Source organism: Neolamprologus multifasciatus, chromosome 9 (genome assembly GCF_963576455.1).
Source record: "Neolamprologus multifasciatus chromosome 9, fNeoMul1.2, whole genome shotgun sequence".
In the NCBI taxonomy this organism is placed as follows: Eukaryota; Metazoa; Chordata; class Actinopteri; order Cichliformes; family Cichlidae; genus Neolamprologus; species Neolamprologus multifasciatus.
In genome coordinates this window covers 23,006,000-23,031,849 of record NC_140447.1, presented here as the reverse complement: position 1 = coordinate 23,031,849, position 25,850 = coordinate 23,006,000, and the positions used below count along the sequence as shown (strand labels likewise).

Here is a 25,850-nt window from a genome sequence, read left to right as displayed (position 1 = left end):
GACCCTCTGTGATGGATTTCAGATTGAAATTCATTGACAGATGAGACAAAAAGGACAGCAGATTACAAACTGCCCGTGTCTCTAATGCCTGCTGATATCCTACGTTCATATTTTTAAGGCAAAGACAGATGCCATCTGTTTCCCTTTCTGTCTCATGTTGCTGTCAGAAAAAGCTGAGTGATAAAAAAAAAAAAATGGTGCAGCAGAGGACTCTCTCTAACAGGCAATGCTGGCTCTCAGCTCCCTGTTCTTTGCCTGTGACAAATGTAGCCTCTAAGTGGATGTGGCAGGCTGTGATCCTGTAGGACCCTTGATGTTGCGTATGAGCGTTACATTTCTTTCATTAACTCCAGGTGTTCCATCCATCTTTTCCTCCTCTGTCATCTATGGCCAGAGCTGAGATGCACTGCCCGAACCGAGCAACGCTTTCACTTTCCGCTCTGTTTAAACCGAGAGCAGAAGGGCGGAAACGCATGACAGACAATCTCTGTCCTATATGCGGCTACAACACATGGGCACAAACATCAGAGAAATGCATAGTACTGAAACCACAAAAGAGAACCCACTTAGGGAAAAAAACAAGGCTGAGGGCCAGTTCTGAATATGCCTGTGACTGTCCTTGACAAGCCTCCGGGCCAGATACTCCTGGGTGGTCTAAGCAGTGTGGCGCACTGAGAAGATTTATCTGGATTGTTGACAACTTCTGCAGCACTTATCCAGCCCGCTCATGTCTCCAAAGAGAGTGTGTGTCACGGCTTTAAAAGCAAAGCTAGTTGACAATGACATGTGGGGTTGTTTCATCTGGTTTTTCACTTTATTTTGGAAAAGTTTTGAGGAAGCACACTCGGAGCTTTGAGATTTCTTCTCTGCCGAGCTGCAGATTTTCCAGTTCAAGCTACTGTTTTGTTTGTTTAAATACCCATTATCACAGCAGCTATTCTTTCAGAGAGCAATAAAAATATATAAGCAGCAAATTACTAGTATGTAATGAAAATGTGACACTCAGCCACCGAACTTATGACACTTGAACAGCTGAAATGAATGCTGAAAGCATTCTCATAAAACTTTTGCACAGCCTCTGACATAAATAAATAACTACATGATGGAAGAAGGCAAATATTTAAATGTATCAATATGAAAAGAGTCACACATCTGCTACAAATGTATCAATATAAATAAGCTTCTCTTTACATTTACATATACAAAGTAACATAAAATGAAGAAATTCAATAATGGGTGAAAGTCCAAGCGAGACTTCTTTTTTTTTTAATACATCTTGAGCCATAGTTCTCCAGGCTTTCAGAAGGTTTTTCAGTCATTTTCAGTCCAGTCCTTGTATCCGACCATTTTCAGGGGAATCATTTGGTTTGTTTGTTAAGACCTTTTGGAATGATCCATGAATTATTCAAACATAAAAAACGGTGCGTAACTTAAGGGATGAATCATTGTTGTGCTTACATAGAACAATTCGCTACTAACAGTGTTTCACAAAAACACAATTTGTTCCCATCTGTTTAGTTGAATGTCTGAAAAATGCCAAAGATAACAGAAATAAAATATTATTTGGGAATCAAGTGGGAAAAAAGAGTTATTAGCCAAAAACTTGGACTGTTTAGTCCAAGTTTCATGCTGTTAGTGTGTCCTTAGAAAAATTGAAGAAACTGAACAAGTGGAGGATAAAAGAAGTGACAAGCCTAAAAAATATATCTAGACCAAATGAACAGTATATGAAACTCATGCCCTCAAGAAATAGGACAAAATCCAGCAAAAAACTGGCACAGGACCTGAGAGATGCATCTGATCATTCACCTGGTCCATCTAATGTTCACTTGAGCTTCATAAGAAATGCTCTCAGTGGAAGGTTGGCTCTCAAAAGGCCAGTCTTAACAAAGTGAAACAGTCAGAAAAGGCTGAGGTATACCAAATCACACAAGAACTGGACTGAAAACCAGCAGCAACAGGTCTTATGGAGTGAGTAATCCAAAATGTTGTATGCAGAGAGGAGGTCAAGAGGGAGTGAGTGTCAGTGAGTGTCTACACCCGTCTGAAAAACACGATGGAGGTTCTGTCATGATTTCTGGATCAGGTCAAAATTGAACGCAGAAAAGTACAGTCAGAGTTTGATCCAACATGCAGTGCCATCTGAAAAACCTTGTAATTGGCAATCGTTTCTATTTTCAGGATGGCAGTGACTGAAAAACACAATGCCAAGCAGCAATTTTAACAGAGGATGGAACAAAAGGAGCCGACGTCAAATGAAGATCTTTGAATGTCCTTCAAGAAGCCTGGAGAACGATTCCTGAAAGCTGCCTGGGAGAGTTCAGGCTGTGTTGAAGACGTTTCTTATATTGTTATGCCGTATGCACATTTTTCAAAGAAAAATCAAAAAATTATAAATTATAAAATTATAAATAATTTTCTATTTTCCTAGCAAAACATAAGAAATAATGAGTGGCAAAGATCTTTACACACTACTGTAAGATCATCTAAAATATGTAAAACTGTCTTCTTAACATCTTGTGTGAATAAAAAAAATTTAAAAAACATTTTTAAATTAATGTTTTACCAATATTTATATTTAATTACTCATCCTCAAACATTTGATTTATCTTCCTCCTTGTGAAACAGTAGTGCCATGTTAAGACAAGCTTTTTCCAGAAAATAAAGTTATTTTGGTTTCTTATGTAAGATCGAGATATACCAGTCGCACCTTAAAAATGAGTCGGGGACCATTTTATTCAGGTACTTTATTTCACACCGATCATTTAAGGCTGCTTTAGTATTTTTGCCCTTGGAATATTTTTCCCACAGTCAACAAATACTGAAGACGCCTTTCAGCATAGCCTTATGCAATAAAAGTAATTCAGTGCATTACAACCCAGAAGCCCCAAGGAGTCTGTTAGACTTTGTTGTTGTGGTCCTTACAAACAGTAATAATCCTTGGGCCTCATTATTGCTTGTTTTGAATGCGTTCCTAAGCCATCTACTATCAACAAAAATGCATTTTAAGAGATTAGTTTGTACCTCTAGGTCATTTTAAACCAAATAACTCCTCACAATTATGTTTCCCTAATTATGATCATTTCATGATTACATTACAGAGCTCCCTCGCCATAGAAAACACAACATGGTCTCGAGGCTACTGAGGGAGAGAGGTGACAGTGTCACTGAAAGCAATTAAAAAGCTATCAGAGGGAGCTGAAAAGGAAACATTTCCTATTAGGTTGCAAAGTTAACCACTGGCCTGGGCCAAATGTGACCACAAGAGCAATAAGATGTTATTACTCTCTGTAGGCTCTATGTGGCTATTCCTCTGTGGTGCTGGATGCTAAAGTGGACTCAGTAATGACCACTAACAGCATTTCGTGCCGCTCTTCCAAAGAATAGCACATCAGAAGCAGTTGTCTGTACTTGACTTGTCATTGTTCACATCAAATCCCAAAGGCATCTGGTAAGTTTTAAATGCTTGATTTTTCTCTGGTGCCGCACTGATGTAAGGGTTTCTGCAGAGCACCATAGTTGGGATAGTGGGCTGTTTATTGTGCTCATTTTCTAGCTACATATTTTTATTCCTGGATTCTGAAATCAAAGCCTATTACGAAACTGATACACCAGGTGTGTGGGAGTGCAGTGCAAAGACATTATGAGGAAATCTCTTCTCAAATCCCAAATCTAGGTGTATTAAACATTGACACTGAAAAAGTGCCTAAAGCTTGAGCATTTGGCACACATGGGTTTTACAGTCATTCAGTCCTTGACCTTTAAAATGTTTGTCATGAACATGAATAAAATAACAAAAATGTTTGCATTCAACAACTTATTAAAAGCAATGAAGTACTTATGAAGAGAATAAATATAGAAGCCTGCTCTTTCAAGCTGCCTGTTATTGCAGTTAATCATACAGAACAACTCAGATAAGTGCATTTCCTCCTCAATAGACTAAAAAGATTCGAATTATCCTTTGAACACTCTTTTGGAAGGCTCCTCTGTGTACAAAGCTTTATTATAACTATCTATATAACTATCTATATTGTCTATTGTTGCACATTAGTTCACCAACAAATAATAATGACATTTACAAGATAGCAACTAATAGTTGTACAGCATACATGTTTAATGATTTTTAAAAACCAGAACAGGATGCAGAAGTTTTTTCTCTAATCCACACAGGCTCGAACATATACATGCACCCTCATTAAGTTTGGTCCTTTGGCAAATTGCACTTCAACTAGACGTTTGTGCCTTCTGGCATAATTCTGGTTGAATAATCGACCACATTGACCTTCTTAATAAAATTGGTAGAGTTCATTTAAATTATTTGGTTTTCCTGGCAAAACAGCCCCAGAGCATGACGCTACCACCACCGCGCTTGAGAGTTGGTACAGTAATCTTAAGTTTAAAAACATGACCTTTATCCCTCTAAATATCCCTCTTGTGCATAAATAGCTCAATCATTGTCTGAACATTTTGGCAGCTACAGATTTCAGTCAAGCCTGACTCTCAGGCCATGGCCATGTAAAATTCACTTCAGGCAAGCTTGAGCCTTGGTGGTTCCTGGGTTGTTCATGAACATTCAAATCAATTTCCTCTAATCCAGAAATGACAGTTTGGACCTTCTTCCAGATCTTGGCAACGTATCGACACATTAGAATAATTTGTACTCGTGCACTTGACTAAACTGATAGTCCTGGATTTGGCAGTTGATTAGAAATGCCCCGTTAAGCTTCTATAATGGATTTCCCTCGGCCCAACCTCAAACATATTGTAAAGCAAACATAAGCAAAGCAAATCAAGTCATTTAGGTTTGTTTTGCTGAGATGGAAATATTCGTAATCTTTCGATGAAATAGTCCTGAATACATGTGTGAATCCATGTATTGTATTCTCCATATATATATATATATATAGCTACTTCTTTCTCCTCAGCTATTGAACCCACCTATTCGAAATGTTCTAGGCACGCCTGTGAAAGGATTATCATGCAAAAGCCTTTAACTTAAATAAATCCCACTTTCTTTACAGAGTATAGCGCTTAGCTTCTTATACCCGGGTAGTATTTTCTGAGATATCTGGTTTTTAGGAGTTAAAGGGATTCAAAGACTGTTCCCACAAGCTTCCTCCAGGTTGTTGCCTGAGCTTCAGAAAGTCCCACATAAAGCGTGTGTGTGTGTGTGTGCGCGCGCAGTATGGAAGAGTGCATGAGTGTGGAAGTGTTGTTGACTGTACCATCATTGACACCCAGCTGGCTACAGTCACTACAAGGGGGCTTAGACGTAAGCTCTGGACCCAGCAGTCGAGACACACAACGTCCCTGAACATCTGTGTGAAGTAGCACAGATTAAACACACAAAGGCTGGGACACACATGCTCGCACTCATTCATCTGTTGATGAACCTGTTTTGCACCTTGAATGTGAAGGCTGATTTTTAAGTTCTCTCGATAATCAGGTTGGAGAACGGAAAGGAGCCTGTGGCAGCGGTTGGAGTGACAGCATTCACAGCTACATTTGGGCCCATGTCACCTCCTCCAGAAACAGCTGCATCTCAGGTACTGTAAGTCACCAAGACCACCCTGAGGGGACAGGTCCCTTCAGTAAATGATCACGACCCAGGAAACATCATTAGGCAACTGCTGTGTAGCAGTGGCCCGTTGGTAGAGCGATAAGGAGAAAAACACCACTGGGAAACGCTTACAGTGCTCTTGGCAGGGGATAATATGCACTTGTTATTCTCAGCAGAGATGTGCATCATTTCAGCAATAAATAAAAAAATTGTCACAAACTGGAATACGGAAAGAAGTTGATTTATTTGTCACGATTTTAAATGGACCATTTTTCCAACATCGACTGCACATGGCAGGTCTGTTAAGCTTTAAATCTCTCCACCTTATAGAGGGGCGCATGTGGCTCTAGCAAGAGCAGCATTTAAAAAACATCATTTACAGGTGCAAAACTGGCCTGATATCAGACCAAACTGTCAGGCTGTTACACTCTGCTTCCATTTGTGGAATCGATTTAAAGGTATGGCAAGAGCAAAGCTGCAATCATCAGCGTGCACGTCTAAACACCAAACAGTTTTTAGTATTTAGGGCTTATGTCTCATAGGCAAGTGTAAACTTAACTGAATGTAGAAAAGGTTATACTCCAGCAGCTTTGGCCAAACGCATTGCTTATATTCATTCAAAGATGGGAGTGGATCAGCATGGACTCTGAACAGAATAAAGGTTTTTAGGTTTGATAAAAATACTTAATAGAAAATGTCAAATTTGCCTTTTCATTTTAATTTTTGTAATAACTCACCTGTTGAAGCCCTGTTAAGGCTTACAATGTTGTCTGGCTTCTTTGTACATGATTAGCCTACTGCTAGCTATCTGCTAGGAATCACCTCAGCTAACGTCTATCAATTTTTGTGGTTTCGCCTTTTGGACAATATTTCATGCAATTATTATTGAGTTAACTGTACTAACAGTCTGTCCAATGTATCTATATGTTAATAAGTAAGTATCTGTGCCTGTAAAATGCATCCATACAGTTTGAAAATGAATCTTTGTAGCATGCTGGCATTAGCCGACAACTTAGCACTCCACTCTCTAGTCTGTGTACGGTCATTTATAGCTCCAAAAAGAATAAAATGTAAGCAGACATAACGCTGAATGTAGAGGCTTCAAAATGTTAAAATAAAGAATTAAAGTTGTTTTTGTTTATGGATTTTTGAAGAAATATAGCAAATCAAAATATCTGTTGTGGGATGGACACCCCAACACTGACTCTATTTCTTGATAACCTACTTTAAGTTAATACAGAGCACCTTGTTTATTAGCTTCCTGTTAGCTGGAGAACATAGGAACCTTAGGATAGAACATATAAAGAACTGAGGAACATGGGAGCCTTTGTTGGGACATTTGAATAATCAAAGTGACCACGAATCTAAATCCAGTGTCCAAATAAATCACTTATGAAATAATACAACCCCCACCCCCAGCTGTAGTCTATTGCATATCCATGGATCTACCTTTTTTTATTCCAGAAGATGCTGCTTAGTCAACCCTCATGGACTGCAACAATAAAATACCAAATTTTAGATTAAAAATAAACACCTGAGCAGAGAAAACAGAGCTTGTGGAGCACAGGATGCAGAGGTAGCACACGTGTCCATCAGGTTGAACATGAAATAATAATAAAATAATAATAAATGTAGTTTAAAAGTTATTTGGGTACTGTTTTAGATACAGCTCTCAAATAGTTTGTGTACAAGAACATTCTGTGATCTTTTATTATAACGCATACTTATACACCTGTTCAACTGTTGCAATGCAAATATCTGTAGTCTGGAGGATGACCTGCATCTCAGATGAGAACAAAGGTAATTTTAAGTGGCTTTGAATATGACATTATTGTTTGTGCCAGATGAGCTGTTTAAGTATTTCAGAAACTGCTGATCTACTGGGATTTTCCTGCACAGCCATCCCTGGGTTTTACTGAGAATGGTTTGAAAATGAGAAAATATCCAGTGAGCTGCAGTTCTCTGGGGACAAAAACAACTTGCTGATTTAAGAGATAAAAGTAGACTGGTCAGACTGCTTTGAGCTGACAGATAAACAACAGTAACTGAAATAATCACTTGTTACAACCAAGGTATGCAGAAGAGCATCTCTGAACATTGAAGCAAGTGGGAGACCACACCAAGTGGTGTGGAAGAAAAACATTGCCTGGTCTGATGAGTCTCGAAACTGGATGGAACCGTCCGGCTTTGTGAGCAACTGCCAGCGCTGCTGTTGGTGTTGAGGATATTTTCTTGGCACGCTCTCGGCCCCTCATGCATTTTTTAAATACCACAACCGACCTGAGTATTGTTGCTGACCACATCTATCCCTTTTGAGACCACAGTGTCCTCATTTTCTGATGGTTGCTTCCAGCAGGATAATGCATGGTGTCACAAAGCACGGATCATCTAGAACTTGTTTCTTGAGCACGACAGCAACCTGGTGGCTGTGACTGTGAGATCAAGAGGAATGTTTGAAGTATGTTGTTGAATCTATGCCACAAAGCAGTTTCAGTTCAAAAAGGAATCCAATCCATCAATAACAAGGTTCAACTAATGAAGTGGCCAGTAAGTGTAGAGTATACTATTCCACATCAGAGTGTATGTGGAATAGACGGACTCAAGGAAGAAAAAGGCACACGTGCATAAGTGGGTTGAAATCTTTGTGATGATTCTGTACCATAATGGGTGAGATCTAATAGTGTTCAGACATCACAAACTAAACATAGTTTCTTTACCACGTACTGTGTGTGTTTCAAAAGCAGGGTGTGTTTGCTGCTCTAATGCGGAGTTCTTATCTCAGCTTCTATCTGCAGTTACCATCCCCTGCAGGAGTTTGCCTATTTGATGCTTTTTGATGCAGGAGAAGTTGTAACAGCGTTGATGGGCAGCAACCATCTTTGCAGAATCATTTTCACACAAGCCCTGACGAAAAGTTTGCCAAATTGTCAGAGCGCGCAGATGAAAACAGCAGCAATGAGCCCCGTCTATCGACTGACAGGCTGACAAGCGCCTATTAAGCCCAGTTGAACTGTTGGATCCCCAAAAATAGTCATAGACAGGGCTATGAGAAAGGATGTAACAACTGATGATTGAAACAAATAAACGTGCACACACACACACACACACACACACACACACACACACCGATTCACTGAGAGGAGGTGAGATATCTCAAAAGGGCAGATTTGCCTACATTGTTTGTGTAATTAGGCATTGAGGTATTTTTCTATAGTGGCAGCAAACAGATGGAATCGGGCAGCTGCAGCCATCTATCAACCATACAAAAATGAATAAATAAATAAAATAAATACTCTTGTTTCTAACAGGATCTGCAAAGACTCACAGGGAACAAGTGTGGGCTGGTTTCCATGGTGAGCAAAGTTAATCAGCTATTTCTCATCTTGCTACTGATTGACACCAACTGAGCTCAGACTACACTCGACATGGAGGGTTGAAGCATTAACTGAAATAACCATCTATCTTTCCTTCTTTTTTATTTTTTGCTTTGACCTTACATGTGAACCTAAACCATTAAACACCTCCCATGTGAGTCAGAAATGAGATGATTACTATCTCGCCTTAATTTGCCATTCCAACATAAGACAGACGTCAGAACGAGCTCCAATGTGTAATTGCCCTTGTCTAGCGCGCCAGACTGTTGGTACTTTGGGAAAAAAAGAGAGAGAGAGAGACACCAGGCCTCTTTCATTTACCACACGATGAAACTCATTCTCAGAATATAGCGCGAGGTAATTGAGCGATGAATTACTTTTTGCATCAGCACCACTCAATGACACTGATTCTGATGTAGCAATATATTAAATCCCCCTATGTGGTAATTTGTCCCCAAAAAGACATCCGCTGGAAAATTCTCTGACTTTATCAAACCTGAAAACAACCAATCAAACTTTACGAAAAGCAACACTTTCCCCCCCCAAATCATGTGAGGGAAGTATGCTGACGGTGTGCGTTTTCATTATGTAAAGTCACGTTTCTGAGTTTGACTTGAGAACGTCGTCTTTCCCTAAAGAGAAGAAATAAATGAGTTTCACATCAAGGAAAGCAATCAGCCCTGGTTAAACCTAGATCTCCAAAAATGTGATTATATCCGCCATATGTGGGTACACACCTCTGCCAAGGATTATAATGGTGGAAGTGGGGGGAAGAAAAAAAAAAACACATTTGTCTGTGTGATAATTGAAGCTTGGCAGAGAACTATAGTGTGCAAAAGTCTTGAAGCAGCCTTCAATTCTTAATGTTTTTCAAAGAAAAATGAAAATACGTGCAGTGATTTATTCATTAGTACAGAAGGAAATACAGCACATAAGGAGTTTGTATTATTCTACCAGGGTTTAAAGTCAGAAGCAACACCTGCTGCCATTTCTTTTTCAGTGTAGATGTATTGTGATTTGCCAATTGTTGATTAATAACTCTTTGGGAAACACTTTGTACAAAATTACTATTTTATGTCTGTCAGATTCTGTCATCTTTCATACATGCAGCTAAAGATATTCAGTGTGCTTTTGTGACAACCTGCTACTATCAAAGCACCTACAACTGTTTTTTTTGTCTTTTATGTGTTTGTGTAGACCTGGCACTGGTTCATTCTTTGAGTTAGGAGCCTTGTTACATAGCTTGCCAAACAAAAATCATTATACTGAAATACTGTGATACTGCTACCCCTCAGCCACCTATAATATCAATTACAAAATCTTACATCATCTTGTTATTGCATACACAAGATGGTCAGAAAACTTACTTTTGCTTTCAGATCAAGGTCCCTGAGACGCATCCAAACTTTTTGGGACATTCACCAATGGTATTAACTGAAAATCTTACTGTGTTCTCAGTGAAATTTACCTTTGACTTTGAGGTCTAGGTCACTGAGTTTTAATCCTGTCCAAGGTTTTTAGTAGATACACCTGTGGTATCAACTTGAAGCTCCTATTTCACCTCATTCTCGAGTTACCAAATTCACAAACTTAATGTCCACGCCCACACTGCTGAGGGGAAAAGGCCTCATGTCCAAGATCTTCAAAAAGCCCAGAGAACTACTGCTCACAACCACTTTTAAAAAATTAAAAGTAACTCTGGCGCTGGGAAGCAAAACAAAGATATGAGAGCCGGCTCAAGACTTTTGCACAGCACGGTAGCTGGAAGATTGACAGACCTAAAAGGAAACCTAACAACCCGACATTACATGATGAAAAAAAGAAAAAAATTCCAATGAGCAAGAAAAAAAGACGACCATCTTTATTTCAATCTTTCCAAACTGTAATAAAATGTGACAAACTCAATTCAAACCCTAACAGGAAGTTTGGCAGATAGTGGTAGGCAACTACAGACCAGAAGGCAAGGCGAGGGCATGGCTCCTTTAGCGCAGCTTCACAGTAAACCACAGATAATAAGAATTTTCTTTTAAAAAAGAGAAAATGTGTGCTTATATTGAGTCGAATGAGTTACTGAACTAGAACAGAATGGTGAAATTACTGTTATTCCTGCTTTTTAAAGGAGCTCTGAGGCAGCTCTTTGGACAGAGCCGGGCGAGCGCGGCCCCAGCTTCGTCTTTATGCTATAAGCTGCCTACCTGCTGACGTAGACACATGTCAGCAGCATCAACCGGGTCCTCTAACTCTTGGCAAAAAACAAGAAAAGAAAAGAACAATTAAAGAAAATCTTATATTGAAGAAAATTGATCTTTATTGGAAAAGGTGGACGCCCCGTAACTCGCCGTACCAGCTGAGAGTAAGAATCTATTTTACAGATATTCAAGTTGTGTTTTCAGATGCTTTGAGGTCTCTGCCTCATTGAACCCTAAATCCAATAAGGTGCACTGTACTGTGGAATTTTCATAAAAATGTTATTACATTGGGTGTAGAGGATTTTGGGAACACTCTGTCTTTTTATGAAATAGATTGGTCTGGTGAATTAAGGAGGAATCCATTATCCCTACTTGATTTCAGCTATTACACACACTTTAGTCACAAGGAGAGGGTATACAGGATCTCTATGCCTTGAGAGCAACAAAGAGAGAGAAAAAAAAAAAAAAAAACAACAACAACTCAGCAGCATAAAGACAATCCTAATGTTCTACATGCTCTGTGTACATCTCAGGGCATTGGGATGTAAACTTCAAATGTCAAATGAATTGAATATAGAAACCGGTGATGGGATAGCCTGAAATATGGAAACAGACAGAGCTTGTCTGTCTGAGGAATATGACTTGTTAAGATCCACAGGAGCTACTGATGCATGTTATGGCTTTTGCTAGACAGGTACAACCTGTCTATATAAGGATATTTTTTATTAGTTTTTACCCAGTTGGTCATGTTGGAAGGAAATGGGTTAAAAATGTCCATCTGCCGTGTGTCGGTATCACAGCAAGTGATCCCGGTTATTGTCCCCAGTCTTTCTTAATGACAGCAGATGGCTGACAGAGAAATGCGGTGAAGTGCAGAACTGTCTGGGCACTTTGTAACCCTTTATAAGAAGAAATATTTTTAGGCAATAACACAGAATTAAAAACAAAAAACAAAAACTGCACATTTCAATGATGGCAGATTTTCCTTGTTGGGCACTTCTTTTTCATTCTACACGCGTCAATAACAATATACAAGCCTACACAATGGATTGAGGGCAAATATAAAGGCAACATCAATCAGTTTCTACTTCTGCAGGATAATATAGAAAATGAGAATTAAAATGAAAAATAGTTCAGTATGCGACAAAAAAAAAAAAAAAAAAAAAGTGGTTTCAAGACACTGACCTATGAAATCAGGGTGTCACACGTCACATGGAATAACCACTGGTTGGTTGGTTGGAATCATAATAAATAAGATGGTATGTTTGGTTCGCAGCCATCCCTTCTTCATGTGAACAGTGTTTACACTCCATCATTAAAGAGGCTGTTTGCTTTCAACATAATTCAGTGGCTTCGCCAAGCAGCCAACCTTACACGCAGACAAAGAACTCAAAGATGGAAGAATAGTCTGTGCTAGAGGGGCTCTGAGGGGAAGTGAGATGAAAAACAAAGCACAACAGTAACACATTGATATGTCTTTGAGTTTCATGTCACTGCATTTGACTAGGCCTATGATCCTCTATCCAGCAGGTGCCCCTGTGTTAATCGGTTTTCTTCTCTTCGGGATCCTTCTCTCCAACAGCCTCATCCTCTTCTTCTGGGCCCTCCAGCGCCGCAGCACGTTGCCTCTCCTCCTCCTCCTCCTCTTCCTCCTCATCGTCAGTCAGGCCCTCTCTCTTCAGCGCATCTATGTCATCCGAACCGTCATCAGACTCAGCTGTGCAGATGCCATAGCACATCAGGCTAATTACGCCCAGCGGTAGGCCAAACAGGAAGCAGCCCAGCAGTGGAGAGCTGCGAAACACCGACTGATGTGAGAAAGAAGACAGCGAAAGATGAAAGGAAAATTAAGAACGCGAAGCACAAAGTGGGGGAGAGTATAGGGAGACAAATTTGTAAAAGACACTAATACAATAACTTGAGGAAAACACTGAAATAATCCAGTGAGAAAATACAAAAGAGAAAAATATATAACCTTAGTTTTATCTTTCAGCAACCAAACACCACTTTAAACACCATTAACTGCAAATAAAAGATTGATGATTATCTACGAGGGAAGAAAGTTCACAAAATAACTTTTCGCAATAGTGGCATCCTCTTATGGTACCACACTCAAACTCATTAGGATTACCCTTCTTCCACAAATGTTTGTAAAAGCAGACAGCATGGCCAAAAGCTCGATTTTATACCCCTGTGGCAACAGGTCGAAAAGCAACTGGATTCAGTGATTTAGAGGTGTGGCCCAATACTTGTATCCATACAGCGTACCTTAAACTTGCATTTTTTTCTAACAGCTAGGAGGGGGCAACTCTCTGGTTTCAAAAGGTCTCACAGAACAGAAGTCCATGAGGAAGTGATCACTGTTTGTCATTTGATTTAAAAATTTGAGTGAGAATTATTCCCAGATTCTAATTACTCAATCGCTATTTCCAGTGTTGTTTAATATATTGTGAAGTTAATATGGAAAATTAAATTATGCTGAAGTGTCTTGAACCTGCACCAGATGGTGATAGCTATGGTTGGAAATAGAGTCCTGGCCCTATAGAAGTCTATATAAAAAAAAAAAAAATCCGTCTTGATTTCTGTGAACACTTTCAGTCACCCATTTGTGGTCATGCTGAATAAAAACAAATTTTTTGTAAATTTTGGTTCAAATCTACACGCTCATTGGCGAACGACTTGTCATTAATGGTCTCATCCATCACCGTGCTCTTGATCTATCTGTATGTCTGTCTGTCAGTCAAAACATTAATGTGCAAACAATAATATTATCCAAGAAATCTGATTTTTTCTTCCTTCACTAACTGATCATCGTTCACAGGAATAATTTTGTTTTCCTTTCTATGGGGGAAAAAAAATCTGAAATCCAGCTAGCTTCTCAGCTAGATCCACGCATAACACAGACAAGAAAATGGGGAGTAAAAATTAAAATGAATACATCTGTACACAGTAATCTGAGGTCATTCGCAGAAATAACCAGCTACAGTACTAGCAAATGGTAATGAAAGGAAAGTAAAAGGGATGTCAAGTGAGTATGAGGACTGCTTAAGACAAAACAATCTGCTAACAAGCGGTAAATGTCAGGCTAAATCAATATCCAGCAAAATGTCAATTCGGTCTGATTGTCTGTCTACCACGACTAACAGCTAGTAGGAGTGATGGTTAGTTTAGGAGCTCGGGGCAAAATATAATGAAACTGCCACATGTACTTTGACATGTGCACACATTATCGGAGCCTACAAGGGAGGAAATATGATAAATAAGACCCTAAAGCTCAGTTGTGGTCCAGAGGTCCCACGATGAGTCAGTGCTGCAGTTTCTTAAATTCACACACTGAGACTTGCTTACTTGTAACACAGCCTGTTCAGTCCAGTCCCATAAAAGCATCACATTGCTCTCAACAACCAGTGTTTGTAGTAGTAAAGAGCCTGCCTTTAGCTGCGGAAAGTTAAGCAAATTCAAATCAGATCTGCAGATCAAAACACTTTTTTGCCAAATTTGTAACTTATTCATGTATTCTATCATTTACACTACATGTTCTTTAAGTTTTTAAAAAGCTGGTCATGAAACATTTCCATACACTCACGCAGGGTTTAATGTTTTACTATTAATTCCACTTCTGTCCTGTAATATTCAGATGCTTATAGTGTGTTAAACTATTTGTATCGTCTGCTGTGCCGCTTGTTTTGTTTTACACCAAATGACCATATTGGAGAGCGTTGGCCTTCAATCGAACATCCTTCATGTTTCTTTTACTTTCTCATTTTACAAACTCAACTAAGATGAATAAAGAAAAATCAAACATCAAACACGATCACAGGCCCACCTTTATACACTAGTCTTTCTGAAGATACTGCCTGCACACACACTGCCCTGCTTATTACGGGCTCACCTCCCACCTCCCTCGGCTTTAGTGCGTGCGAGCACATTAAAGCCGAAATTATGCTTCCTTGAATATGAATGTAAATCTCTGCAGACCTGCACAGAGCATGATGCTATAGGTAACTACAGGTCACAAGCTGGCTAATCTCGCTTATGAGACGAGGATGAAACGGAAATGAGCAAAAAGCTGCTGGAGGAACGTGACACAAACCTCTGTGGACGCTACATTTGTCGAAACTGTGCTTTCCATCTTAATTACAACCTTTTCATTTTAAATTAAACCAGCGTTAGTGACAAATTTGCACATTTATAACAACTACATTTATCCTTGAGGATCACTTAAGAGAAAAATCAAAGTAAACACGCAGAGCCAACAAGTTGCTCTCTGGTAATAATTAAGGCACCCCTCATTTCACATCCATGTTTTCCACTTTGATACAATTTATTTCTAATATTTCTTAAGCACTCCAGTGTAATTAAATCTGTTTTTTGTTTTTTTTTCCAGGAGGCACACGTGAAGCACAATTCAGATGCTCTTAATGTAGCAAACTGCATCAGAGAGAATCCACCTAAAAGGGCACATTCGGCCCTAACTCCTGCCAGCCACTGAGCTGAGAAGAAGAGAAACACTCACGTTCCCTTCAGTCGTTGCCACAGGAAGAGGAATGGTAATTGCCGGTGCTCTGTGATGCTGGATGAGGGAAAGGGTGGGCATGCTATGCTAACACAGCTGGCTATGACTCATTGGGCTTAATGCGCTTGCTTCTTCATGCTCCTGTCAGACATGAATTTAAATAGGCTCTCTAGGGGCAAGGTGATGGCTGTTGCCTATCTCCTCTATATTATATCATGTCACTGTAAGCAAAACTAGACTGGTGATACTTCCAGCTTGCTAAATTTAGGAAAGCACAAGAGTCTCACATTTCATTTCTCTTACAGATGAAGTCAGACCCCTGACACAAGATTTTTACTTTTAAGCAGCCAATAGAAGAGATCAAATAAAGATCCTGCATTGTTGCTTTTTTAGCTCAAAGAAATATAGCTTTTCTTTTGCACTGAAACTGTTACCCATTGCTCATCTGGCTTACTTTATCACTGATTTCATTTAATAACCCGAGAGTCAAACCTGATCTGACGCACGAAGAATTAAACCTTCAATTAATATCTTGTTAAAAGACTCTCGTTTGAGCTTTAAGTCAAACCCTTTACTTCAAGCTAACATTAAAGCATGCAATTCTCATTTAGACATGCTCCACATGGCTTTAAGGACACTGTTATGGGCGGAGCAGAGTTTTAGTCATGGTTAAAGTTCAACCATGCCTGCTGAGATGTATTATTCACAGCTGTATTTACATTCCTATCACACCCTTGGTAAAATAAACACTAGTTCTCCCAAAAGAACCAACTACTAAGAGTAAAAGAAGGAGGAGAAGTTCAGCCGCCTGACCCTCTCCTCCCTCAACACTCCACCTCCATCTGCTCTGCTGTTTTCCCCCCCCCCCCTCTCCCTAAGGACTGTTTACTGCCTGCACTGCATATTCTCAGTTGTACATCCAATCTTGTCCTCTAAATGTTGTTTTTCCTCACAGAGGAAAAGTGGAGTGCACAGGGGCATTTGTTTGACATTGTTGCAGAGCAGATTGAACACAGAGCATTAACCCTAATTTAGAAAATGCAGTCAAGGTGAAGCATATTGTGAAACACAGCAAGATTATTATTCCATAACAGAGGCAATTTGATATTGTGTAGCACGATAATGCCGTGCTTTAATTGTAGAGGTGAAGCCTGGTATCCTTAAACAGGAGAGCGTCCTCTGAGTAGCATGTTGCATAGTAAAATTACCCTGAAGTAATATTAGCTTGAAAGCTAGATTGGATAATCATCTGCAATACTCTTATTTGACAAACAGTAAGTGTTGTATGTAATGTGAAAACCCACAGAACATTGTTCCAACTGTATACAAGCCATTAGTTAATAGTTACAATTAGCTGGTGAACACAGAAAAACACACATTTCCCCATGAAGGTGGTGGAGACCAAAACAGAACCAAAGCAGCGCAAATATTGAACCTTTGGCCACTGTATGCTAAGTCAACTTTAATACAAATCTATGATACCGTTTGTCAAAACGGAGAAAATTTGTCAAAAAGTTGTTTAAATCTCAGAAATTTATTGTTATTTATTAAATAAACTGAATTACCATTTTTATACCCATACTGAGTCCCTCTGAGAGGTCAGCATAATAATGAAGCATAACATTGAACCACTTAAATTAATTTTTAGGAATGCAACTATGCAATGAAATAATAATAATAATAATAATAATAATAATAATAATAATAATATAGTTTTGGAGCTTGATTCTTCATGAACGGGGCACAAAAAAAGACATGATTGAATTTTAGTCATATTGTTTCTTCAGTCCTGAGGAACAGTTGATGCAGACATCCTGAATTATTTTACGCTCTTTTGTAAATATTTCTTGCTTACTGGTGGAAATCTTAGATGATGTTTTGTATTTCATTTCACTTTGAACTTGAGCTACATCCTGCTTAGGCAATATTCTCTGATTGAAATCTCACCAACTTACCATAATGGTGGACCTGGCATCAAAGGCAACACGTTTGATCCTCTGAATGATGCCGTCACCTCCATATGCCTGCAGGAAGACAGAGTTTAATGGACACGGATAAGCTACTACGTGTAGTCTATCCCAGTTCTATAGGACATGCGCAGGGTTTCATGCACTCTTCAGCTTGGCAACAACAATTTGAGGCAGTTACCTGGAAACATTCCCTGAACCACAAAACAATCAATAAATCAATAAACACTTCTCAAACAGCTACACATACTATACACAGACTGAAATATCCAGGTTTCAGTTCTCCAGTCATGTGCTTAGTACATTTCAGACATTTTAAATAATGTTTAATTAACCGCTTCCTTGCACAAAATTATCTAATGTGCCTGACTCTAGTTTGCTCACAGTGCAGCAGTTCTGCTCCATCTGAGCTCATTTATTGGCAAAAAGCACCGGGGCAGCCAATGAGTGATTTGTCCTGATGTTAATTCATCAGGATGGCCAATTAGTGAGCTCCAACTAAGCAGGACTTCTGGAAATGAGCTGAAGGTGGGGTATGAGACAATCTTTGTGGATGCAGCTGTTGAACAGACACACCTGCATAAGAACTACGCAAGGTATCAGACATCCTTTTGCAAAAAGAACATAGAAAGAAGTTGTAGCTTTTTCTTCTTAATTGAAACAAAGCAAAAGAACGAGGACTTAAATATGGCAGCAGTGAGTTTAAAGAAATAAAATAATTATTCCATGAAAACCAGGTGTAGAGATGTGACAGACTGTTCTTGAGGCTGGTTCATGTTTCACAGGAGGCGAATTCTACAAAAAACACACCCAGTTTTCGTGGTTTTTATACTTCCATTGAAAAAGCATTAAAGATTCACAAAACTTGATCATGCTTGGAGCAAAAAAGCTCCCTACACTCCACAAGAAAATCCTTGAAATCCACTTCTATTCTATGGTAACATTTTTTGTGGGGCAAAAACTTTATTTGGTGCATTTCTACATGAAGGACAAACAGGCCCTGAGACACCACATGGCTGTCATTACGAGCCTGACGTGTAGAGGCTGAAACTGTCCGGGGCTTGGCTAAAACTGGACTGCAGAAACATGGTGGTTTCTGTTGCTGTTTATTTGGTGGGAGGGTGGTTTGTTTTGCCAGGCGAAAAATAGCCCAGACCATTCTCGGAAAAAAGGAAAAAGACCTTTGGGTGTTTGGCTTATGGTTTCATACATCTGGTGACTTTAGCGTAGAATAGAGAGAACAATGACATTTATTTTCCAGATTAGTGCGCACACTACAATATAAAGTCATGTAGTAATCTCAGTGTTTGGCTCAGAACATAGAATTATTGCAGATATTCTATTCAAAAGGGAATGCAATATGAAATCTAAACATGCAAAAGGAGATTGGAAAAATATCTCATCTGATAAAAAATATTTTTCTGAGGGGGGGTGGGGACTTAAAATGCAAGGCAACATGCTTGATTAATGACGATTTGGTGTGATTACAACAGTACAACATAAGGCGAAGGGGAGAGAAGGCTACACCAGGCTGAATACATAAACAGAAAGCAGGAAAGGGGAGAGGAGAGGGAAGGATTTGGACCTGTGCAGAACCGTTCAGAACACTGCTGATGAATTGGACCAGCTGCTCCATGCTTTCGATCGGCTCACTGGGCAGGAAGTACTGCTCATTGGATGTGTTGAGGATGATGACGGAGGGCACTGTCACCTCGCTGAAGAAAAAACAGGAAACACGGCTTTTAATCTTCTTAACCCCCGCACCTCAGACTGCCATTATCAAAGAGCATCATTAGATGGGAACAAATTGTAGTTTCTTAAAGAATAAATTGCAACACAGAGAATACAATAGTGAGATAAACAAACCCTTTGTACTGTGAGCAACCCAACTTTTCCCATGGGTTTTCTTTCAAACAGAGAATTTTTCTTTCCCAAGGAAAAAGGCGATGATGCAGTGTGGCCCATTTCAGAGTGGCATTTCTTCCATCTTTTATGCAAAAAGTGTGCAACTCAGGGGTTTTATGGGTCTGTGCCGGTCACAGTTAAAGAGACCTTTACAAACTAAAACTGACAAGTGAAGCCCAGGGAGTCCAGAGGAAGGCAGCTCTGCATCCACACAGAGACACGTACAAAACATATACTAACTACTCAAGTGATCTTACAGCCTTTGTTTTAACAGAAAACACAGAAACAGAGACACACACTGTACGCTGCCAAGCCGGCTCATTTCGACAAATCAGCAGAGGAATTACAAAACTCAGTGAGATAGGGGATAAGGTCATACAAACAACCGATCCCTCTTCCACACATCTCGCACAACACCAAAGCCTGGCTTAGATAAGGTATCCTAGTACTTAGATACACACATGCACACAGGAACACAAACAGTCCATCACGGCGCTGCCACCTTACATCCCCGCGGTGTTACTCAACCCAGCAACAAATTGCACACACACGCACGCATATCCATCACAGTCCCAATCCACCACCCAGCTGAGATCAGGAGTGCAAACATACACGCCCGTGCAGTAGAGTCATCAGTGCCTCACTACTCTGTCCAGCTGAGTTCTGCAATCTCTCTCTCTCACACACACACACACACACACACACACACACACACACACACACACACACAACCACACACACATTATGAATGGGTATTTCCATCTGACATCCAGCCTACTCCAACAGATGGCACTCATTTAAAATAAATATGGATTAGCCTAGGTGCCTCAGTTAGTGGGACTACTGGGGGTTCACCACCATAATTAAGGGTCATATATTCTACCATTTGCACACATTCTTCTTCTACTGCAAAAAATGGTTTCTATACAATTAGGGCCAGTGGTTTTGTTGTTTTTCTTTTATGTACCATCCTACAAGATCTGTACAAACTGCTAAAGGAATTAAAGTAATAGTGAGCTCATTTCTAGTCTAGCCAAAATTCACTATTCAAGTAATAACTCGGGATTTGGGGGAATTTGCATATTAGATAGAAAGTTAGACGATAAGATACCATTGCATGTCTTTGGATTCACTATGGAGCTGGAGCTGAGGAACTATTGGTATTCATTAGAACTAGAAGCACAGACTACATGTAGGGATGGGTAGATGTGCCCGGTGTGAGGTCTTGCAGCAAGCTATCAAATACGGTGCATTTCTCGGCTTTTAAAAAAACGCTATGCGTCGCCAGGTGTTTCATCAGATTCGAGGTGTTACCTCCTTTGCACAGTATCACCTTAAAGCACTTGTTGCAGGCTGCTGAGTTTGCATCTTTTGCTGTGAAGTACAGCCAGACTTTTGACCACTTCGCCTTGGGCAATTTTAATCTGTAGCTCTGCTCTAAAAGAGCATACGTACCTGGGCCCGCCTACTATCCTTGGAAAGGTAAAATGATTGGCTAGAATCCAAAGTGTATGACATCTCAGGTAAAAAAAGCACCGAAATAAAACACCGAAATGTGTGCTGCTTTTCGGTCTGGTTACTACCGTTTATGTCAGAACCGGTGCCATAATGGCACTGGATACCGGTACCCATCCCTAACTACATGAGAGTCCCATCTTGAAGGCTTGAGCCAAGCTTTATGTTCGTCAGTGTCTTGGAGCCACCCTACAGGCAGTCTGCTAACAACCAATCACAAGGAGGTTTTTGGTACCTCTTTACGACTGCCAGCAACTATTCGTCATTCCTCCTTTCTCTGGAGGCTGGTCAGTGCTAGGGGCTGACTGACCAGTCTCGATGCCTGCCTGATTAAAGCTTGAGCAATCAATTAAACAATGACTTTTACCTCCAACAACCACTAACGAACACAGTTGTCTAATACTGATTTCTCAGAAGATGTTCTTTATATTCTGAACAGGGTTGTTGTTCATTAAAAATTCAACAAATGAATTTTAACAAACTAGTTATTAATTTACTGTGAAGACACCAAAGACTTCACAACTGTCTGCTCAGCTTTGGCATGTACTCGCCTACATGTGGTGCAGCTCAAGCTGCTCTGCTGGGCACAATACGATTACACAATTTCTAAATTATGCAATTTTCGGCATGTCATATGCTTTCCCATTGACCTTTTGTGCACATTGGACAACATATATATTAATACATTTTTGAAATATTGACTTTAATGCACTGATGTTTGTTGGTGTTAAAAAATGAAAATAGAAGTCAACAAATTGTGCACAAATTATGTGCAGTTTACACATTTGAGGGCTTTATGTTATTTTATTTAGTTTGTTTTTTTTAACAGGACTCATTAGCAAAAGTTCATCAGTTCATTTTTCTCAAAGTTTCCTTTTCGCTTTGTTACCAGAAGCATTTTCTGAGCATTAATTATTGTAAGAAGGCCTAATTACTAATCCCAACTGTAAACTATGATAATCATTATCACAGTATGTCCAGAATATACATTTAGGATGCCTGCCAACATAAAATCTGGATAAATAGCAATTTAAAGTTATCAGAAAATTATGTTTGCTGACATCAGGAGGTCGTTCATTTGGATGTCCAACTGGAGAAATGCCTTTTGTAATCATTCCCATTCCGATTACAAGTCCTCCCTCGATATTGCCAGTTTTCAGTCAGCTCACATCTTTTCACGTTTTTCACAGCCTACAATGCATCCCATATAAGGGGTTAGAGATAATCCTACATTTAAACAGAAACAAAGACGACCTCAGACTTTGAGTGGTTCTCATCTGGTATGTGTGTATTCCTGAGTGTGTTTGTGTGCCCCTGGTGAAAGCAGAAGCAGCCTTACGCCAGACAGACTGCTGCCAGAACACAGTAATCGCTGTGATGACAGAAAGAGGAATAAAAAGCCATCAGATTTATTTCCATGGCCCTCCTAAGGGAAAGGATTAGTGGACATTGACAGGCCAGGATTTTCTTCCTCAAAGGAGGGCAATTAATCCTGCACTACAGCAGCTAAATTCAGTCCCCTAAAACCCAGGAAAAATACATATTGTATGTGCTCATACAAAATTAGGAAGGCTAATCACCTCTTTTATCCTTAAATATAAACACCGCCTATTTTCAACTGTGCACCAGAAGCCTGCTGGTTCAATGTAGTTATATTTCAAGCCATAACTTCTACTGTACTCAGTGACACACTGACTAAATTACACAGGACTTGGGACACCATGTCTGCTATAATCTTGCTCATACAAACAATAACATGCTCAAATTAAAATAACATCCTGCCGCGGTCGTTTTACGCATGCAGATTCTCACACAAAATTATACAGACAAACATAATTAGATGCTGTACGTTAGTAGACACAAAACAGACATGCCGACTGCGACGGCCATGCTGGTCGTAGTGGGGTTCTGCCTAATTAAAAGGAAGGGATGTCAGTTTCAAGGCCTCCCTAAGCATGACACCCTAACAGCCAGCCTCAGCCTGGGCACAAAGCTGCTGCAGCAAAGGGTCTAACTGCATCATTAGCGTTGCTCTTTGGCAAGCTATTAGAAAAATACACGACCGCTATAGATTTAATCCACGCACAGCCCGCTATCCCTAAACTCCTCACATATTCATCTCAATAGACTGCCCTTTCACAACCAGATTTACATGAGCTTGTGGATCTTTGTGCTTTTCCTGGGTGTATGCTGGATGTTGAGGGGGGAAAGGGGGGTTTAAAGTTTCCAAGAGCACTAAAAAAGAAATGACAGTCCGTGTAATTGACTTCTCCACAAGAGAGCATCTTTAATGGCAGAGGCTGGCATTACAAGTCAGTGCAGACCTGGATAAGTAGCTGACAGAAGGTAACATGAGGCTGAGAACGAGGAGGATGACACGAGAAGGGAGAGGGAGGCTGAATGTGAGACACTTACCCCATAATGAGGCTGTTAATGTAGTCATTCCCGTCCATGTGGCCAAACTGGAAGTCTCTGGAGATGCAAGAGAAATCAGTGGCATGAGAAAGCGAAACATTGCATCCAAAAAAAGCTGAGTGAAATGAACTCTTTTTCCTGTCTCGGTGGACTGCATGACACTAGCACAAACTGGGACACAAACTTCAACGCACAATAGTATACAGCTATGAAAACTTGGTGAATGAAATTACATGTTCTTGCTATTGGAAACTGGAGAACGCTTTAACAGAAGGGGGGGGGGGGGGGGGGGGGGGGGGGGGGGGGGGGGGGGGGGGGGGGGGGGGGGGGGGGGGGGGGGGGGGGAATATCCCCAAAGCTCCATTCTGTGCCATCTCCTGTTTCTCCTCATCTTTTCCAGCACAGAAGACTCAAGTGATTTATCTAAACGATAAGGTAGGAGGAGGAATTCAATTTGTATCTCATTGTGCTGCACAATGTCTGAGCAAAGTGTATTGTGGGCAGACTAGGAAAGGGGGTTGCACAAGTCCAGGAAAACTTGGAACTTTCTCTGAATGACTGATTGTGGAGGCCTCTAGATATATATTATATTCATTCTGAATCACAGCAACATCTAGGGCATTGGTCTCCTGGGTGCTAAACAATACCGCTTGTGCTTGATTATTAAGAAACTGAACTGTATAATATAGCCACTGGATGCAATATAAAAATCAGTCTGGGTTACTGATAATCTTGCTGACAATAGTGGGCCAGACTGGGAATAAAGCTCATCAAAAAGTCAGCTTATAACTTCAATGCTATAAGACACAGATCAGACACTGTTGGAAACGATCCAGATCTCAAAGACTGGCAAAACAACCACTGAGATACGAGACTGAGGCACAGAAAATAGGAGGCGTAAATTAAATTCCATTCCAGTTTTACTTTGCTATTATTAGTACTTTTCAGATCCGATAAATTAAACATTTACAAGTCTCTTCACCATGTATGTATATCTTTCCACTGACTCTCCTAGCTGGAGGAATCATGGAGCAGACTGGCCAAAATAGTGAGTAACGTACCGAGAACCTTGTATATGTGAGAGTAGAACAAACTGAAGGTAAGTGTGTCCAAACTGTTTGCATTTTTATAAAATATTCCCTTTGTGGCAAGGTTTTCTAATAAACGTTTTTTAAAATCCTGGTTGTCTATATTGACTTTATCTGCAGTTCTCACTGAGTATTTTTAAAAGTCAGAGCACAACCAAAAAAAGCCAAAAAGAGCCAAATCCCAGAGGGTATTTTTATGCTAGATAATGAGTAATCATAAAATAATCTTGTGGCCCCGTCATCTCATGGCACTTCTTAGAAATGCTTTAAAAACAAAATGTTTCTGTGGGCTGAAATTAAAAGATGGGACAAGCAGTCAGGGTTAAAAAACAAAAAACAAAACAAACAACAGTGAATTAATTCTGGATCAGAAGCTCCACCCACCTTCAAAGTGTTCTGCTTGTTTGAGCAGCCAATCAGAAGACAGCTGGCTTTAAAGGAAAGGGGGAAGGGAGCTCAAACAGCTTGTTGCAGAGAGTGGATGAACTGAGGTGCTGCACCAACACCCAGTGCAAGGTCAACAAGGATTATTTTCAACTGTCACCATGAAGCGTATGTGCAAGTTCAAGAAGGAAGATCTGTAGTCACTCAGCCGCCTGCTTTCCCGGGTACTCGGCTGCTAGTCTATTCCTTTACATCACTTCCACTTTCTCACGCTGTCAAACTTAATGCTGACATCATCGAGGCTGTCCAACCATCTTTTTGCCTGCATTCTGCGCACTTTAAATCTCTGTGCTTTTATGTCTTTCTGCCTTTTGTACAACCCACCTCCTCCCCATCTCCACCTTACCCTGCACCATCTTCATCTTCACCACCACCAGCTTCTAGACTTCAAGGGGTCCTTCATTCCTATCATAGTCTAATTGCCAAACAGTCTGACTGAATTCTGTATCTCAATAAAATCATGTTCATTTCTTCCAACTGATTCCTACTTATTGAACAGAATAGTGGTTTACACATTCGCCTAATAAGCAAAAGACCCCATTTCGATTGAAAAAAGAGACACAAATCCCTTGGAGGTTGTGTCAGGAAGGACATCCCGCATAAAAATGTGCCAAATCAAACATGCAGTGCTGCCCGCTGTGGCGACCCCTTAAGAATAAGGGAGCAGCTGAAAGAAGCCACACAAATCAACTCTAGTAGAATGAAATAATAAAAATACAGGCTGCAAATGAGCATAACAGGGTCACTTTTAATACATTCTTATGTGATTATACTAAATGTGTATGAGTAAATGTGTTCATCTGTCATTACATTCTCAGTTCAGATGAGGGTTTAAGAGGTAGGATGAACTGCTGTTTACTATGGTCTTTTTTTTTAA

The 25,850-nt window shown here is 40.0% G+C and overlaps 1 protein-coding gene across 1 annotated transcript in view; it reads right to left on the bottom strand.

Annotated features, from left to right (window-relative positions):
• Positions 1–10,773: 10,773 nt before the first annotated feature.
• tmx3b (thioredoxin related transmembrane protein 3b) overlaps positions 10,774–25,850 on the bottom strand; it is a 36,008-nt gene continuing 20,931 nt past the window's right edge. Inside the window, exons 13-16 of the mRNA XM_085172880.1 lie at positions 23,442–23,498; positions 19,192–19,321; positions 17,595–17,663; positions 10,774–12,931 (exon numbers count right to left, since the gene is read on the bottom strand). Of these exons, the coding sequence (XP_085029006.1) occupies positions 12,665–12,931; positions 17,595–17,663; positions 19,192–19,321; positions 23,442–23,498 (523 nt within the window). The 3' untranslated portion in view covers positions 10,774–12,664. The remainder of the gene's footprint in view (positions 12,932–17,594; positions 17,664–19,191; positions 19,322–23,441; positions 23,499–25,850) is intronic.